At 37.4% G+C, this 19,341-nt stretch overlaps 1 protein-coding gene across 2 annotated transcripts in view; it reads right to left on the bottom strand.

Moving 5' to 3' along the window:
• Positions 1 to 884: 884 nt before the first annotated feature.
• The window catches only part of LOC121634167 (glutamate receptor ionotropic, kainate 2-like), a 66,911-nt gene continuing 48,454 nt past the window's right edge, over positions 885 to 19,341 (bottom strand). For both annotated transcript variants that reach the window (XM_041976671.1, XM_041976670.1), the window contains exons 12-16: positions 15,456 to 15,574; positions 13,559 to 13,776; positions 11,829 to 12,054; positions 8,368 to 8,618; positions 885 to 3,798 (exon numbers count right to left, since the gene is read on the bottom strand). In XM_041976671.1, the coding sequence (XP_041832605.1) occupies positions 3,634 to 3,798; positions 8,368 to 8,618; positions 11,829 to 12,054; positions 13,559 to 13,776; positions 15,456 to 15,574 (979 nt within the window). In that variant the 3' untranslated portion in view covers positions 885 to 3,633. The remainder of the gene's footprint in view (positions 3,799 to 8,367; positions 8,619 to 11,828; positions 12,055 to 13,558; positions 13,777 to 15,455; positions 15,575 to 19,341) is intronic.

Raw genomic sequence — 19,341 nt, forward strand, 5'->3', positions numbered from 1 at the left:
CAAACCTTTTTAAAACTATATGAAAAATCTCTCTCTTTCTAACAGAAGCTACATTTATAATTTTTTATCCTCCCATTTTAGTTGTATGTGACTTTACATTACTCCTTCACAAGTACATGTTCTACTGCTTGTTCAAAGGAGAAAAATCTAAGTGGATTTACATGATTTTAATCTGGCATTATGAATTATTAAAATCACAGGGAAATGAGCAGAGGAATAAATTTCCTCCTTGACAAAACCTTTCTTGGCAGGCTCTAATAGCTTGTGATATCTGTATGACAAACCAAAGTCACATTCAGAAAGCAATATTCTGTCCACAACGCAATCTCCACCATTAATTGGCAAATGAACAAGATGTTATCCAAGGATACCTTTCCAACGACCACTTAGGAAACGGAGGAAAAGGACTTAATAGGATGGAAATAAGTGTGACAGACTAAACGGTCCCTGCTGTATGCACTGACGCATGCTTTGACCTTCCCTGTCAAGATGGAGGGTAAACACGGTGGCTGTTTGGGTTGTGGCGACAGAGCTCAGGCTGCAGAGATAGTTTGCATCGTAACTCCAAGAGAACCTTGCTGAAACCAAGAACTGACTGTGTTGAAACAATGAGTCATGAAAAGTCAGATATGGGGAACATTCTTGGGCTATTTCTCAGGATGGGGAGTCTTGTGAAGTCACCTGGATTTCTATGGATCTCACCATAACATATGACAAAACAACAGCTGTGAAATCAGAGGAAAATATACAGCGAAGTGGACAGTTGCATAAACGTACTATCAATCTGTGAGGAAGTTCCACAAATATTTAAAATAGTTTAGGGTAACCTAATGTACTTATTTAAATGATATAAATAAAGTCTTTAGGGCTTTAATAAATTAGAAGAGTTTTGACATTTTTTTAATATTACAAGATATAATGCTCATCATTATGCACGATAGCAACAGCTTTACTTAAAACATATTCTATTGTCTGCTGATGTGTCACAAAAATATGAAAAAGCTGTATGAAAAGTATGAGGCAAATCTACAATCATGACATTTTTAATGACATGTTTTTTCTTTTTTTTTTCTTTTCTTTTTTTTGTAAAACCTTGCATCAATGTCAAACTCAATGAGCTCACAATTGTTTTTAACAACCAAGCCTTTGGATTCATATATGATGAATGATTCCAGGTATTCCGTCACTTTAGCTTGCACCATTTAATTTAGCTATACGGAAAATGACAAGCAACACTGGTAGAACAGGTTAAAGGATGTCGTCTTCCCCCTCGATTTTCGTTTAGTTGTTGAACAGATCCATCAATGTACAACGGATGTGCCGCCACCAACATCCACCTATGAATAGTTGTCTTTTAAGACCCAGGAATTACACTTCAAATGATTACATGGGTTAAGACAGGGGCAATTGGTGCAGCCACCTACCAAGTATGCTTGTCATTTAACAACATGGAACAAAGTCAAAAGACAGGAGGTGTGGAAACAAATGTGATTATGTGAAGAGAATACACATCTGGAGACAATTAGCGGATAAATGATTTGCTCAGCCCACCAACTATTGACGTTGATCAAGCCCAACACAGGCAACGTGAAGGAATCATACCCTGGCTTTTGAGCAAAGGTGCAACACTTGGTTTCAAATGCAAACAGCTTACAGCTCCTAATTATTCTAACATCAGATGTACTGCAGCTGCACCGTTTCATACATTCATAGGCTGCCAATCATTAAGGTTTGCCTTTGAGGTAATTTTAGTTTGTTGCTGAGTCCCAATAGCAATATTTTTTTAACTAAGTGAAAAAATCCACCTATCCAATTAGAATATTTAGCCTTGTTTCAACAAATCAACAATGCTAAATGGATTTTCCCCCTTCTTCTAGTGTGGGAGGAATATGCATTGTTATATCATACATGCTGATATAAATTTGTGAAAATAATTAACAGTTTGGTTTGTATTGAAATATGGCTTTAACTAAACCGTTACTGCACTGATGCTATTATTTATAGATCAATACATCAGTCAGGTCAGTTTAATGGTTTATAGCTAGGAGCAGATGTCAGCTAAAAAGAGCAGAAATACATATTTATGTTTGTATCTGAGAAAAAAAGTGTCATAATATTACTCTTAAAATAAAGGGTTTTCTCTAAAAATCTTTTTGTCAACTTTGCCTTTTATATGATGTATTTAATTTGGTCAATTATTGTTATAAATAATTATTTTTTTAACTTTTTACTCTCCAATATTCAAACATGTTTTCACCAACACTATGATTGTTTCTACCAGTTGAAAAATATGGCTTTTAGGACTCGAGGCTAGTAAAAAAGATCTCATTGCTGTATGACAGTGCTACATAACTAAATTTATATTTATATTCCACACATGCAACATTTGCATGTTTTACTATGTCTCTCATGGTGACTCATCAGAGCTACCGTTAGTTACCCACACTTGTCAGTAAGACTTTGCTGACAGGACAACAGTTGCTTTTCCCAGAATGAGTCACTGCTTTTCTTGTTTTGAGCACCACTTCATTTGCAATTCCATTACTCTCACCCACCAAAATCCACTATATTGTCCCCAGACAGTATGTACAGCTGGCCCCATGAGACTGGCAGACAAAAAACTGAATCTGCGATTAATAAGACAGATGAACCCTACACAGCAGAGCCTGAAGCCCGTTGTCAGAGTTTGAGGGGCTGAGTTGGTATCTGCTACATATTTTGTCTACAGCAGGGGCTACAATGATACAAAGTACTACAAAACTTCTTGTTCTTGTACAAAAACAAACACTTTTGTAGAAATCCTGCATTTTAAACAATGGCTGATACAGATTGAAAACTGCAGACAGATGTGATTAAAGACTTTGACAGTATACATTGCTTGTAGAGGCTTTGAACATAATAGACATGATAGAAAGTTCTTTACAATGGCAGAACTTTGGCACGAGAAAGGCATTACAGAAGAAAATGATGAGTATTTGACAAGGTCAGCATAGATGATTGCAAACTAAATATCACTTTTATACATCAGTTCATAATAAATCATATGGCACTGACTACTGTTCCCTTTGTCGTGTAAGATTAGTTTTTGTTCAAATTCTTGGAAAGAAACTCAAGTCACTGAAGGGAGGGTCTGATTGGGTCACACATAGAGGTAAGACAAAAGGGCATTGACATCAACATAAAAAACTACAACTGGTGTTACTGTCACAACAGAGTTTTCCCTTCTGCACAGGTGTTAAGCGTGTAAAATGAACGCATGAGTGTGTGTATATATGTGTTTTTAAATTTTGTGTGTTTAAATCCACTTCTGGTGTGGACTAGACAAATGTTTTTTGTCACAAACCTGCTTGGATCTGCTTTCAATGTACAACCTTTATCAACCCAAAGCAGAGAGTCCTTTGCTTCCAGCTCCCTTCAAAAAGTGAATGTCATAGCGAGGTGACACTGCTCAGGTATCTATATTTCCACAGGAAACATCTGTCTACATAAGCAAATGGGTTCAAAAGGAATCCTGTTTTTACTGCTAACCTCAGTCTTTAGTTAAGTCAGCATTGATTTGACCCCTCTTCCCTCTCCCCCCTTTCTTCCCTCCAAGGTTTTTATTAAGGGATAAGCTCTGGGCGTGGTAAGCGTTCATGCCATGGTTTCCTTTCCTGGGAGTCTCCTGTCGTTGAACGTGTGCATGTTAATGACCTCTTCTGTCTTGACGATGACGGGTGGCTGAGGCTTTTGTTTGAGCCGGCGTTGGCACTTCAGAGACACACGTAACTCGTCCATCATGGCGCTGCAGAAGGATCGCTGTGGAAGGAAACAGAATAAAATGATAGCAGGTGCCATTCTGTATGCCACACTCCTCAAAACAACACAAACTTTAAGTTTATGATCAACACTGCTGAGACATTGGTTATTAGCTTAATGTGATGCAACACACATAAACTGTATGTAAGTACATGTTTACAGCACTGAGCTTTGTCTCCATTATATTTCATTCAGTGCTTCTTGGTGGCACAGTGTTGTTCTTACCACTAGGTGGCCACAGCATTAAAAGGAACAACTGTGTAGGGGATTTTACATAAATAAATCATTAGGTAATGATAAGTTCATGAATTTCTGTGAGTCATTCATTCTTATAACTTTTTTTCAATGTTTGAGAACAGCATAAAAGTAGCAATGATTATTTTTTTTATTAATTAAAGAGCACACATGCTCATGAACAGGCTCATAATTAAATTTTTTGGGGTATACTAGAGAAGGCTTTGATGAATTTATTTGGATAAATAAATAATCTTGTCATAATTTTTATTGTTGCAGTGCCACTTTTCACCTTCTTTCTGAAACCCTCTGATTTTTCCAATTTAACTTCTGTCCCTTTTAGCCAGCCACGCCAAAAGGCTCAGTCTGGCCGGCAATCAAGCTTATGCGTTTCATGGTAATGCCAATATATCTAGAAAGAAAGTCTGGACTACAAATGAGGCATTTTAGGCTACTCAAAAGCAGTCTTCTTGGCGTGTTATAACATTTGTTTTAGACTTTTATTAGCTGACATGTTTCACAGATTAACGTACCCTATAAATTAGGTAGCAAATTGGTGCAATGTCTTGGAAAAGAGTGAACTTGAACAGCTTTATAGCTCTGTACATTACTTAATACACTTATATTTAACACACACACACACACACACACAAAAAAAATAAAGTGTTTTCAAATTTCATGTAAACATGTAGTTACATAATATTTGATTATTACTTTATCATCATCTGTTAAGTCACTAAGGTTTTTTTTCTGTTATGAGAGGAGCAACACTAGTTATTACCAGACAAGTATGAATGTTAAATAATTGAACTTTTATTAGTTCTCATTTCATCCTTTTTGACAGTGTTTCATTAGTAACCATCGTTACCTCATGAGTATAATAATTTGAGGTTGATGCTGTGTTTACAATATGTCACATGCATCCCTGTCATGTTGAAATCAGTAACCACATGTTATGTCTCATTACTTGGTGTTGCCGTTTACTGGTTCTTCAGAGGAATTATTAGGGAGGTACTCATGAATAATTTATCAGTATTTCGAGTTATCCATCAGCTGTCCCTCATTTGTTATTTAATTCCAAGTAATTAGACAATCGCTAGCTTAAAAAAAACAACAACAAACAAACAAACAAAAAACAAAACAAAACATAAAAACAAAAAACCACAAATACAGAGTACTAAGTTTGACATAAAACAGTTTCACATCCTCATCAGGTAAATTCACAAGCTTTAATAAACAACATATACAAGCCGGATGAGGAGGAACTTTAGAAAATTAGTGTCTCTTTCATCTGAGGTCTAGTAAGGGAGGTTAGAAGAAAAAATATTAGGTGTTTTATTAGGACTCTAACTGGGTTTCTTGATTAATTGTGGTATAACTGTGTCCTCTCTGATTCTGATTTAAGTTTGTTCAGTTGTCCCCTGCTGAAGAGGAAAAGAAAAGAAAAGAAAAGAAAAGAAAAGAAAAGAAAAGAAAAGAAAAGAAAAAAAAGAAATATGTCCATAATGAAAAGGACAAATCGAGCAATGTGAACTGGTATGGTAATGCAGGTGAGTTTATTCTGAAGTAATTCTGCAAGTTCATGCAATTTATCTTTGTCTAGACTTTCTTTTTCATATTTGGTCTCACACTGCTGCCTTGTCTGAGCTCGTTCTGTCACATCAATGTGTTTTACACTCTGTCATAATGTTACTGTTATGATGTCTTTTATTTAGTGGTTTTTACGTTTGACTCTGAACTGTGAGTAACTGCATTTTTTATATTTTATTTTAATGTTTGTTGAACATATTTTTTATGTCTTTGTGCAGTGAAATGACCTGTGGGGACACACACACCGTCTTGCATGTAATGTGGCATGCCTGAAGGCTGATGGTCACCTCAGTTATGTTTTAGATGTGTTAAAATGCTGGTTGAGGTGTTGATAGTAAATAGATATGAACATTTTCCTGTTGCAGTTTGCAACAGAGTCTCTGCACAGTCAGTTCTCTGCATGCTTAACTCTTACCAGACCAGTGCATCACATACTTCTATGTGTTTGATGCTGTAGTTAATGTTTCAGATACTGAGATGTTGTATCTAAACATATGATTAATTTCTTTAGGTTTTTCTTGTTCAAAAATAATACTACTTTAATATTTAGTCCGACACAGAATGAAACAAGCAAATATTTTTTTTAACACTGTGTGGAGTCAGAAAATCGTTTTTTTTATGTGGATAAATTTAAAGCTGTGCAATGAAAAAGCTTCATTCTTTGCTTTTTTTTTTTTGCATTTTTTGGTTTAATAATTTTGCAATTTTATTTGTCTCTCTTGAAATTATGGGAAATTGATGGTCAACTTAATGTTATTAGTATTTTCTCCATGTAAAGTAAAATATGTGTATACAATGTATATTACTCTAGAGTGACAGTATTGTTTGCTATATCTATAAAGTTAAGTATTTATTGTGTAGTCCAGTGATTTTATGTATTTTACACACTACAGGGACGGAGGACTAACACATTCATTAAGAAGATGGCACAAATGAAGCAACAGAGACTGAGTTACTCTCTCATAAAAATTATTTTCTGAGACATTAGAAATCTCCTCTGGTGCCACGCCATATAATACAAAGCCTTTTCTGAAAGCCTCAGTAGCTGTTCAAGATAATTAGCTGACATTCACTATTTAAACTCCTTGATCAATATTGCAATGTGTATTGGATGGTCTGATAGTCCAATTACCATTGATAAATTAAAGTTTGAAAAGGCAACACTGACAATAAATGCAGATGAAGCAGACATAAACTTTCTGAATCAAACCAGTACCTAAATTAAGTACAATTGAGAATAGTTTGTTATAGATTAAAAATCAACAGTGCAAGCAGATCTTTTTTTGTCTAATTCCCAAACAATACTTTGGAAAAGCAGACATTCATTTACAAGTCTGTGTCCCAGATTTCTTTTTATCAGCTTCACTGTCATACGGAGGTCTGAATGCCATTTCACAGCTTTTTACACCCTGCCAAGAACTAAATCCTGAGAGAAAGACGTGGAAAAAAAAACCAAAGAAAAAAAAATAATGATAGTGCCTAGAGGACAAAATATCCATATAAGCAGATTAAATCCAAAAATATTGGTAACATCAATGTTATGCAACTTGAGTAATATGAGCTGCTGTTGTCCTTGCATTATGTATGTGGTGTAAAATCCCAAATATGTCAATATGCCTTTGCACCAACTTTGCCAAGTTCAATTCCCATACATTCATGTACTGATTATGCTAATTTAAATTCAAAGGGTGTAGGAGGGGAGAAGATGTAAAGGAGGAGGGAGAGCATTAAGTATGAAGCTATTATTTTTCTGTTTCTGTTTGTGAGTATGTGGGGGTGTGTGAGATGGATATCTGTAGATGGCTTAGGTTGCAGTTATTTTTGTTTTTTCCCCACTTTTACATATATTTGTCTGCCGTAAGAATGAGATATTTCTTACACTCTGAAAGAGGAGTGATTAAGGAAGTGGAGTGGGATTAAGGAAGTAGAGGAGGAAGAGAAATGAGAAACGGCGAGACAACAATGAGGGGGAGGGTAAAAAGCTGGAGATGTTAGGGTGGAGGATTCTGGCAGGGAGTACAAGGCTTGTTGTCTGTATGCAAATCACTAGCACCTTGGCAGCCTAGAAATAGTGGCATTTGCAAATCATCTGAATATTGTGACCCAGTCCTGGAGCTCTTGATTAATGATAGCAAAGATGTGCTCTGAAATATATGCAGTCTGTTAAAAAAAAAAAAAAAAAAAAGCTGGGAACTAATTACTATTCCAATAAAGCAACACACTGCTGTGCTGCGCTAATTCTCTAGATGTAAATAATTAAAATACACTATCAAAGGGACTTTAACAATTATCTGGAAATACATTGCAAATATTACAGTGTACTAAAATTTGTACTCCACACTGGGTGATGAATCATGTGTGCTAAAATAAAACACAGATAAAACACTACATACATTTAAAGTCTTTGTATGAACCCGAGAAAAAAGTGTGTGTGCGCTGCATGCAACACATTTACACGCAGAAAGACATTTTATATGTGATGATAACATTAATACTCATGTGGCCACAATTAGTGACAGAGTTACTGGAAGTGCATTTGACAAAATCCAAATATTTTATTTTTTTGCACATGTAAGATTTTTTTTTCAAAGCATGGCATACATATGTACTATATATATATATATATATATATATATATATATATATATATATATAGTAGAAAATGCAACCTTCAACATAATTATTTCACAGTTTATGTTTCTATTGATATGATCTAATCTGCATTTGACTTTAATGCTGCTGTACCTTTTCCAGCTGGGCGTTCTGTTTAGACTTGTAAAGGACCTCCCCAACAGCTACAAACACTGACAGCACCAGTCCTGCAGCCAGCACAATGAAGATCCCCCCGATGTTTTGTACTCCCAAGGCGCTGGCCTCTTTACTCTCCTCCTCGGGACAGCCGTTGCCTCTCCACCACTTCTCCTTCATCATGTGCAGCTTCCCTTCCTCTTGCAGCTGCAGAATGGCTATTGTGATCTTGTCTCTGTATGGAGAGCCTGCGGATACAAAAACACAACATGAGACTGCTGAATGTGGATAATGGCCAGAAATGAAAAAAAAAAAACAAACAAAAACACAATAGAAAATAAAAAAGGGATTGAGTGGTATTTGCATTGTTGGGTTGGTGGGTGTATGAAACACCGTGAGGCAAGCATGTGATCAAATAACCTGTCATGTTATTGTTGGCTACTTAGAGGGAGTTTCTGTAAGTCCTTCTTCAAAACCAGCTAATCCTTATTTTCACAGAGTGATTCCAAAATTCTCACTCCTCTCTGCAGTGTGTGAATTATAATGCATAGGGAGTTGGCAACAATGACTTGGCTTTGTGCAGCAGAGCTGCTGTTGATTTTGACGAATTAGCTGCCGTTTGCACCCGCTTTCAAACAACATAAATAGTGCCTATAAACAGAAGGGCCCAGTGGGGTGAATGTTACAGGGTTGCATATGTGTTTGGGATTATATGTGGGTACTGGAGATAGAGTTTCCCTATCACTGTGCTTTTATGCATGTTGATGTCGAGTAAAAGAACCCAAATCCACAGAAAGTAGGAAAGCGCCAGAATTAGTGACAGGGCATTAAGGCTCAGTGGGTGCTGGCAGGATCAAAGCAAGAGTAATCTTTGCAGAGTAGCCGAGTGGGGTTGTGTTCCTTTCCCCTTTGCGGTGTGTGTGACACAACACATGGACCGATCGAGGCACAGTAAGCACACTCTGCCTCAACCAGGCAAGGACTGATTAACACTTACTGTGAGCTCTCATGCGTCATGTTTTAGCTGTTTTAAAGGCGTGTTAGTGTATTTATGTGGTTGCAAACTCATCCATAACAAAGAAAATGCTTGGGCATTTCTATTTCAGGCACTTGGCTCTGCGGTTTAGAAAAGGTGACTGAGAAGATGTGAAACAAACATGATTATTTTAGAACACAAGCCAAATTGAGATTATTTAAGAAACATGAGAACATTTGTGCTAAAACTCTCTGGCAAATGATTTTAGGTAACGAGTAGCATCACTTTGTTTCTCTCATACAGTATTGCCTGTCAGCCCCTTCTTCTGATTCGCTCTCTGTCTCATCTATCATTTATCCATTGCCATCCATCATCCTTTCATCTTCAAGCCTCTGAGTATTTACACTGACAAAGGGGACATTGCTACAAAATGGAAGATTACACAAGGTGCCACTGATGCTTGTAGCAGCACATTCTCTCTTTTCCTCATAAATAGTACGTTTTTGTGAGCATACTCATGTTGTGCCTGTGGGTGCACTGAGATGATAACCTACACTTGCATACATTTGCGCACATGCAGTAGATATATGCGTGGCTCTCAAAGCATACGCCTGTATACAAATAGGACTGCGCATGTGAGGAGCATATGCCCACTTCATTTAAGGATGAGAGATCTATCAAGAATCAGAGTCCCCTGATTCTGGCGCCCCTCATATTTCAAATGATTAATGATGGCCTAACAAAGCGGGCCTTGGATAAATGCTAATAGGATTGGTCCTTAGAGAGGAGGATATGAGGAGCGGGGCCTGGGCAAATGGAAAAATGCTGTGCTTGACACACTGTGCATATACAAGTATCTGACAGATATTCAACACCGAAGAACATCCATCATTCTTACACTGTCTGGTCTCAAGTATTAATGTGTTCACAGTTTAAGTCAATGGCTGTAGATGAAATACAATTTTGGAAAAAGACATTTGAAAGCCGACAACCACTAAGGTTAAGACTTATCACATGGCCTGGTTTGGCTTAATGCTGCAGGAGCCATAGGGAATGAGCTGATGAACGGTATTCAGCAGACCATATGTTATATGCTAACAACTGATGGAAAGGCTAAGAGCTTTGTGGAGTTTAAGAGAAGAAAACAAGAACAAATCCACCATCAGAAAATACAAATTTATCCCTCTTCTTCCGCAATGACTGCCGGCATGAAAACAGAAGCCACTCTAAGCCAATAAAGTAATGAACTACTTTGAGACCTTTTCTATCACTAAAAGAACATTCTGCTGGCTGTAATTTGCCTATTGAGCAATGGATATGAAAACTAGAGACAGAAATGTGTTAGTGGGCAGTAATAGATTTTGAGTGGACATTTTAATTATTAAATTTTATGCATTTAAATTCTAAACTGCTTATCACTAAATGAAAGTGATTGGATATAGATTTTGCCATTCACTTGTATCACCACATGGATGAAAAAAATGGTTTAGGTTCTATATGTCCATTTCAAGGGCACTACTGGCAGTAATTTTGGACTCACTGAGCCACAGTGGGACTATATTTCACAACAACACCTCAGCTTTGTTATAGCCTTCGCAATCATTGCATCCCTGCAGATTCATAACTGCCCTGCACTCATCAGCAGAAGCTGGGTACAGATGCGAACGACTAGAATTAATCCTCTATATTTTGATGGCCTTCATATCACTGATGATAGATGCCACAATTACAGCTGGTAGCAGTGATCTCCATGGCCTCATCATGACCACGCTAACCTCTGTGACTTCAGTCTTTAAATCATTAAAGGCTCTCCACCCACGTGCTCAGGATGCTTTAAAGGTGCTTTCTTATGGCTTAAAGCTGCATGCTAAGCTATTATGTTTATTAAGCTGTTATGGTAATATAAAATGTTTTAATAGATTTAGCTTCTGTGCGTCATCCGAGAAATATAATGGTGGTTTTGACTTGAGCGGGGTCAAAACAGCTGCAGAAAACAGGTGAAAGTGCTCACTTTATTCTCTCTGAAGTGCTTTTTACTAGTGATTTAATGATCAGAATCAACTCAGGCTGTCTAAAGTAAGTCAAAAGGAATTACACTGCCCTAACTTTCAAGCTGATTCCTGTGTTGCACTGCCTTGCACTCACAGGCTTCCCTTATGTGACCCCAAAGTAGTATAAAACAAACCATAAAAAAAGCCCAGCTTTGATTTCGGTACTCTGTGAGAAAATCATTATGGTTACAAAGAAAAACAACACACTAACTAAAGCAGTGAGCCGCAGGCACACTTTAACCTTATCTATAAATTCAACCTTTCTAGCCATTTGCTCTTCATTAAGCTGGACCCTTAACACCCTACGCTGAAAAACCCTTACAGCCATGACCCCATCAATAAAGATCAACTGTTATGTTGTTGGAGCTTATCTATCACATAGTATCTGTGGCTGAATAACACAACATACAGAGTGATTTCAGATGACTTACCCATAGGTGTTCCCACTCCATAGGCTTTGGAGTCTATGAGGCCACCAATCTGTGTGAGGTTGCAGTTGCGCTGGGTGACGAATTCTATGGTGGTGGACTCCATTAGGAAAGCATAGTCAGAGGTCAAGACGCGTTGGATGCCCTCCTCCACGTTCTTGACCATCACAGATTGCCTTCTGCTGTTCATGAACTCCCACATCTTGTCATATGTAGAGATTTTTGTTTTCTGTAAGTAACCCAAGCATTGGGCATTTAGTAACAACTCAAACATTTGCTGTTGTGAAACTTACTATGAAAGTTGTTTTTCCTTAAAAAAACAAAAACAAAACACACACACACACACACACAAAATATTAATGTTCCTATGAAAAAATAAAATAGAAAGTTATAATTCTCAACCCACTGTTGGGAACTGGATTTGGTAACGTCAGTGGCTGTTACATAATTTCTCCATGGCACTCCATGAGATCAAGGAACCACTTGGATTTCTCCCGGTGGTGTGATCAAAGATCAGACCATCTCACAGACCCTGACCTTGTTTTTTAAACTTAGAAATAAAAAATATGTACTACTATTGCCTACTTTATAAAATAAAAGGTTAAGATTATTATGAGCTACAAATCATGAATTTTTTACCAGGCCCTGCTTTTTGCATTCATGCTTGGCAGTAGCTACAGTAGCTATGCCATATATTTATATCATGCAATTACCTCCACAGCGATGCATGTCTACTATTCTACATTTATGTTTAATTCATTGTCACTAAACATTTCCTATTGATGTTGCTCCCAAAGTAAAATAGCCAAACAAGAGAAGGCTTTTATTCTCGCTCACAGGAGATGTGATATAATGTGCACTGACTGCAGATATAAACTGAAAATACATCTGAAAACACAAATATCTTTTTCTTTGTTTTAAAAGCAGGTTTTATATTGGATAAAACAGAGAACCCTCAACAAGCTGTTAGATGAAGGGCTACAGTAGTTCAACTCTTCTGTGGCACTGACAGCTCAAATTTACTATTCTGGCCATCACCACATTTTTTTTTTTTTTTTTGCAAAATCATAAATATTACTGCTAAATCTAAGTGATAACCTTGGAAACCAGTCACATCATCCTTACTCTAGTGCATACCATACTTTGACATTTTTTTAATAGAACCTTAATTAAAAAAAGGATAAAGAAAAAGGAAAACGACTAAACTAGCAGTTAAGATGATAGAAGAAGATAAAATTTGCTGAGGACACAAATAAAATAGGAAGAAGAAAAGTAATTGTCTAATAGTCATCCATATGAAGACACCCTTTTGCACCAATTATAGGTTATGTTAACACTGCAGGTCAGATTTGGGCCCCTTTTGCCCACATACACATAACATAAACTAAGTCTTTTCCTGCTGGCCAAAGGCCGACGCTAAAGGAACATTAGTAGTTGACACAGGAAATTTTGCCTAGCTTCTAATGTATACTTAGGCAATCCAGAAATGTTACTGTTCCTAGCTGTTGTATTGAAAACTCTGCAACCATCATGGCTGGCTGAAATCTATAAATCTGTTTGGCTGCACTGTGGAGAGATACATGTGTCTTACCTATGACTTATTATCCTCTCAAGGATCATTAGTTACTCCTGCTGTAACAATGAATGCAACTAAATCTTCCAGGACTAAAATTTTGATGATCATAATTTTGATTAATGAATAAAGAAGACTCATTCAAAAACAACTCTGCTACCTTGAAGAAAGTCATTGTTGCACCATCCTCCACCACCCCATATGGGATTTTAGTTTGTTTGGCCAGGTCATCAGCAGAGTCTATTGGTGACTCCATCCTCTCCACGGTAAGGAAGGCAGCCAAGTTGGCTGTATATGAGGAAATGATGATGAGGGTGAAGAACCACCAGATGCCCCCCACTATTCGAGTTGACAGAGCCTTGGGCATTAGCTCTGAACCTGAGGTGAGGAAGGTGGCAGGAGTGAATAGTACACTGCAAAACATGTTCATCTAAAAAATTTCAGATTTGTTTCTAATCTTCAATTTTTTTTTATTTAAACATGCAAACACATCATTGAAATATTGAAATATTTCAGCCAATTTCTTTCTAGAAGTTAAGGTTTTCAGCCCAGATAGATGTGACATTGGTTTCAAGATACAATTACTTTAAAAATTTCAATAAAGACAGACATTTCAAACAAGTAAAACAATCTTTTTTCAGACATAGGGACTGCTTTACTCAATTCAGAGGACACCAGAAAGGGCTATCCAGGAACAAAGTGTTTGCATAAATCAATTATATCAAATCAAACATGCAGTATTGATTGTTCAGAACAGCGTGGAAACGGGACAATGCTGTGTGAGCCAGAGAGTCATGTACCCAAGGTAACCTCACATCCTGACTCCATACCCCACTGATCTTGAGGTGCTGATAGGCCAACGGCAAGAGAAGAGGACACTGCGCATTGGTAGTGATATTATTGAGTGGTATTAAACAGAGTTCAACATGGGTTGGGATAGAGGGTGAGCGGGTTAAAAAACATAAAAAGAAATTGCTCAATTTAGTTTAAAATGGAGATATGAAAACATAAATACAAGAATGTGATGAGGAATGTGGTAAGCTAATATGTTATTTAGTGTTTATTTTTATTATTACATTTCAGTGTTTTAATATTGGACATCGATCATAGCCATATTTTCAATTCGATTAAAATCATATTTATTTAGGACATTTAAAACAACTTTAGTTAACCAAAGTGCTTTACAATACCAACTGTAGTCAATAAATGCATTACATATATAACAATGAATTTACATAAAATATGTTATTATAATTGTTATTAAACTGTGATTTTGTTCCTTTGTGCTTTAAAGTGATTGTTTTTGTAAAACAGAAGTTTAATAAACTCGTCAACTGTCACACTAACCACACTTTCCAAATATCCAAGTTATTAAAATTGTTGGAGGAATAACACTTTTTTTTCCCATGCCCTCAGTTTACCTTTTCTGCAACAGTCTCTACTGCAATGTGAGCAGTTTCCCAGTGCAAGAAGAACTATCATTAAAAGTTTTGTGAATAGTCCAGGTTCAGGTGGTGCAAGTGAATGTAGATTGGCTGAACTTATGAATTTAGTATTTGCAATTATTTAAAAACACTTTTTTTGAACTTATATTGAACTTTCATGCAAAAGTAGAAATACAATGATCATGTATTATGTTACTTTACTGTTTCTATTGGTGATGCAAACTACAAAATACCAAAAATCAAAAAAGTCCTTGAGTGAGCTCTACAGAGATTATTTAACTTCAGGGACTTCCCACTATTGTTTTGTCCAGTGGCTCCCAAAGTTAATTTGATTTTACTCAAGTGGCATAAAGGCTATAAATCTCCTTCTTTTATATACATGTTTATTATTCATAGATTTGGTTTTGGTCCGTTTTCCCCATTATCTGAGTTGATTTAAAAAAAAAATAAATAAATAAAAAAAGGCATATTTACTCCTTCCTAGACCTCCAGAGGTCTCCTTCTGTTGCCATTGGTTTAGTAAAAATAAAAAACACAACCCTCAGGGACAGTGGGGTACAGAGAGCCACTGCTCCATATAGAGCAACTGCAGACACAGGCTGAGGCAACTACCTTGCTGCATGAGAGCCCCAACTCCAAACCAGAAACTATTGAGCAGCGTGAAATTGTTTTCCACCACATCTGAGTCTGGGTTGCATGGATGAGGGTTATACCACTCATAAGGGCTAAACCTATAAGGGAAAGAGCAGAAATACAAATAAGTCAGCACGTACATCACAGAACATTTTTTCCTGATGCAAATAAAATGCTTGAGTACACATAACTTTAAAACAGTGGTAATAAAGAGAATTTAAATGTGTAAGAGTATGGTTTTACGGCCTTCGGATCAGAGCTCCGGTAGAAACTAAAGCAAATCATTCATACTTTCGCTGAAATCAACTTATTGGCATATTCAAATGCCATCAGTTTATTGTATGAACAGATCAATAGACTGGAATAACACTGTCACTGGTGATAATGTCCCAGTATGTGATGATCTTTGGAGCTCATCTCTATTCACTTACTCTGGTGCTTTTAAATAATTACCCCCTGCAGCTGCAATCACTGTTAGTCTATAGATACCATTTACTCCTCATATTTGTTTTCTTTCCTCTTTTTTCATCTGGTTTTCCAACAGCCATCTTTCTTCCTCTTCCTCTTGGCTTTTCATTCTTCACCCTCCCTAGACATATTCACCTCCTTTCCTCATCCTACCATCCCCATCCAAAAATGGTTAAACCTACACCTTATTTACCGTTTGAGCTTTGCTTCTCCAATGACCCCCCCCAACCATCTGCTACCTGCGTTGGCTGATTGTCAGTGTCTTAGGGTCAGTTGTGGACATTTCTCATTTATTATCTTAAGCAAAAGTGGCATGGCATTAGCACAAGGTGATTGGGTTAGTGTTGAGCATCAGGAATTGATTGAGTTTGTGCTGAAGTGCTTGATAGAGGGAACATTGCTTATGCAGAATTGAGGAGCCCGTCAAGTAATGTTATTGAGGAGCTTTCCTGGAACTTAGTGCATGCTAATAAGCTTCTGGGCAGAGCCTTGCAGGCTTAGAGTCTGTAGAAATGTGATGCCTATTTTATCGGCTGTGGCTGTAAGAGATGCGGGCACACATGTCTGGATGGCTGTCATTGTGAGGCTATACAGCTTGCCTTAACTTCAGCCTAATTAATGCTTTATGTCTAAATACATCAAAGGGTGACAAACTGAAGAAACTGATTGAGAATAGTGTAGATAGGCTAAACGACAGTAAACAGTGTAGGAAATTCTGGTCAACAGTTTTGATGACCATGCCCCTCACTGATTAGAGTGATATATAAGGAAAAGCAGAGCCGCGACTGTTCCTCGGGTGACTGAGAATGTCAATGCAGGACGTGATCAGACTGTGTCAGCAAGAACAGCCCTTCCACACCTACATAGTGAGGGATATTATAGTAAGGTTGCAGTGCATAAACCTCTCATTACACAGATGAATGCACATTTAAGACTTCAGTGGTGCAAAAAAAACATAGGTACTGAGATGTAGGGAAAAACTGATTTTTCCTGGTGAGTCATCCTTTGCCAGGAGGATAGAAAAGGCACGAATGCCTGATTTTGTGGGAGCATTATCTGGCAAACCTGGGGTCTACTTGTCCCCTTAGAGGGAAGGATAACTTCAAATCAAAAGAAAGCGTTTGCTTTTATCTTTTTTAAATTATTCTATATATTCATTTTTTTGTGGTCCTTTTTATAACCTCTTTCTACCTCTTTTTAAAATAATTTTTCAGTTCTACCTTTTTATCTGCAAAGTCCAAGGAATTATGTCACACATTTCCACAAGCTGTATATTTCATATCAATTTTTATCTTACAAATAAATTCTGAATTTTGAATTCATGATGATTTATTGCGTGATTATTACAGATATAAACATAAATATATCATTTGTTCTTTCTTGGTTGCTGTCACAGCCTAATTAATGATCTTATTTGCACTAATTGTGAATGTGCCTACATTTTTGCCACATTGCCTTTCCTTTACAGCTATTTGCAATGCTGTCCCCTCGAGATTCATGTGTGTGGACAAGGCGGTGATGACACACTATAATTTTTCCTGTCAACACCATCAGGATGCCTGATTTACTGGAATGTCAATGAGCTATGTCTCCTTGGAACCACAGGCAACAGTAATGGCACAATGGCCTTGTGGAGCTATGGAATGCAATGTGTGCTCTTGCATGTTTCTGTACACGTGTATATATCCATGCCTGCGCATATCAAGCCAGTGGTGCATGAATGTTTCAGCAAATGCCTTTATAGTGCTCTGTGCATGTATCTTTCTGTAGTAGCAACGTTATTTTTGCATTGGCCCAATCAAATCCATCTCAAAGTCAAACATTTTCTGTGGTCGTTCACAATCATTACTTCTAATGTGTGACTGCAGCCTGAGGGGAATTGAGGCTGACACAGGATGTATGTAGACAGCAAGGTTATGGGTGTAAGTCTATACAATGCACACTTGATTGGATTGTGTTTGTCCCTTTCAGCAGCTACATGTGTATTCTGTATGCAGCAGGCCTGATGGCTCCTTTGTATGACCTTTGCCTGCAGCTGGCCTGTATTCCTGCAAGTCGTGTCCTGCACGTCGATCATCGAGAAGGGGGAAGTGGAACATGCAGATGTAAGGTCACCTCTTCATGATGAGCTCGGGGGACATGTTGAGCTGCATGCTGAATTCTAAGAGAACTCTCACCTTCTTCCTACCTCCCACATTCCTGTCCCTCCTCCTTTTTTTCTGTCCCAGCAACAATAACACAAGACATGCTCCCTCTGTTAAGTGTCTGCTGGATTCAATTACTTGGCCTGGTTTATAGATCTGTTTCTTTCTTGTCAAAGGCCAACTGAAAATGTTTTGTTGGTAGGGTCCTAAAAAAATCACATGCATCTGGTACTTGCACTACAAACCACAATAGTCATGTAAATATATAATAATGCAATTTAAATAATCCATTCTTCGAGACAGATGGGCATTCTCTACCCTGGAAATGTTTTGTGATTTGAGAAAATGCCATTTGTTTTGTTAATAAAGAGAAAATCAATTCCACCACAAACAGAAGTGGAAGAAGAAACCACTGAATGAAATGTATTTCTCTGGAGCTTGAAATGAGATAGCTTATTTAGTCAAGAAAAGAAAGCATATACGTGTGTGGGAAGTGACTCAAAGACGTAAATGCCTGGAGAGGCTGAGGTGTTTAGTGTTTTGTTGTGCAAAACTTGGACTTCATAAGCTCTCTTCACTCACTGTTTTTACAGGGGATTAAATAAAATAATATACCCTGCATTTGGAGGGCTGAGTAATCAATTGGCGGCTTTGCAATCAATACTACAATTATGAGAGAAGCAGTTCAGCGAACTGTAGAGAACACTGTACTTCAGGTTTAAACTTGACTGCTTATTTTTGGCCACATAATGATGACCAGATCTATGTATTGACATAGCATGCAAAGAAAAAGGCACACTGCATGCACACAAATGAGAACAATATAATTGAATTAAAGCACTGAGGTAATTTTATTAGAACCAGAAGATTATGACTATAATTCATGAGAATTACTTACCCTGACCAACCATGGACAGAGAAGGCTATGGGTATAATTTGCATATTCTGAACTAACTTAGGTGACAGTTGTTGCTTTTCTCTTGTGTGATCATTCTGCCGGTAACATTTGCTGAAATGTGCATTATACCCAAACCTCTCTGGATGAAAACTAAGAAAGAGCCCTGGGGTTAACACACATCAAACAGGATCAGTCATGCATCAAGGGTTTAAAGGGGGTAGGTCTGTCAAGATAATGTAAGAATTATTCACTGTACATTTCTTCCGGCCGATTAAGAGATCTAACTCGCAGCTGGTCTTACAGTTACTGATGTGTGTGCAAATTACAGTATAGTTGGTCTATTGCCAGCTAATTT

This window comes from Melanotaenia boesemani, chromosome 22, assembly GCF_017639745.1.
Source record: "Melanotaenia boesemani isolate fMelBoe1 chromosome 22, fMelBoe1.pri, whole genome shotgun sequence".
Lineage (NCBI taxonomy): Eukaryota > Metazoa > Chordata > Actinopteri > Atheriniformes > Melanotaeniidae > Melanotaenia > Melanotaenia boesemani.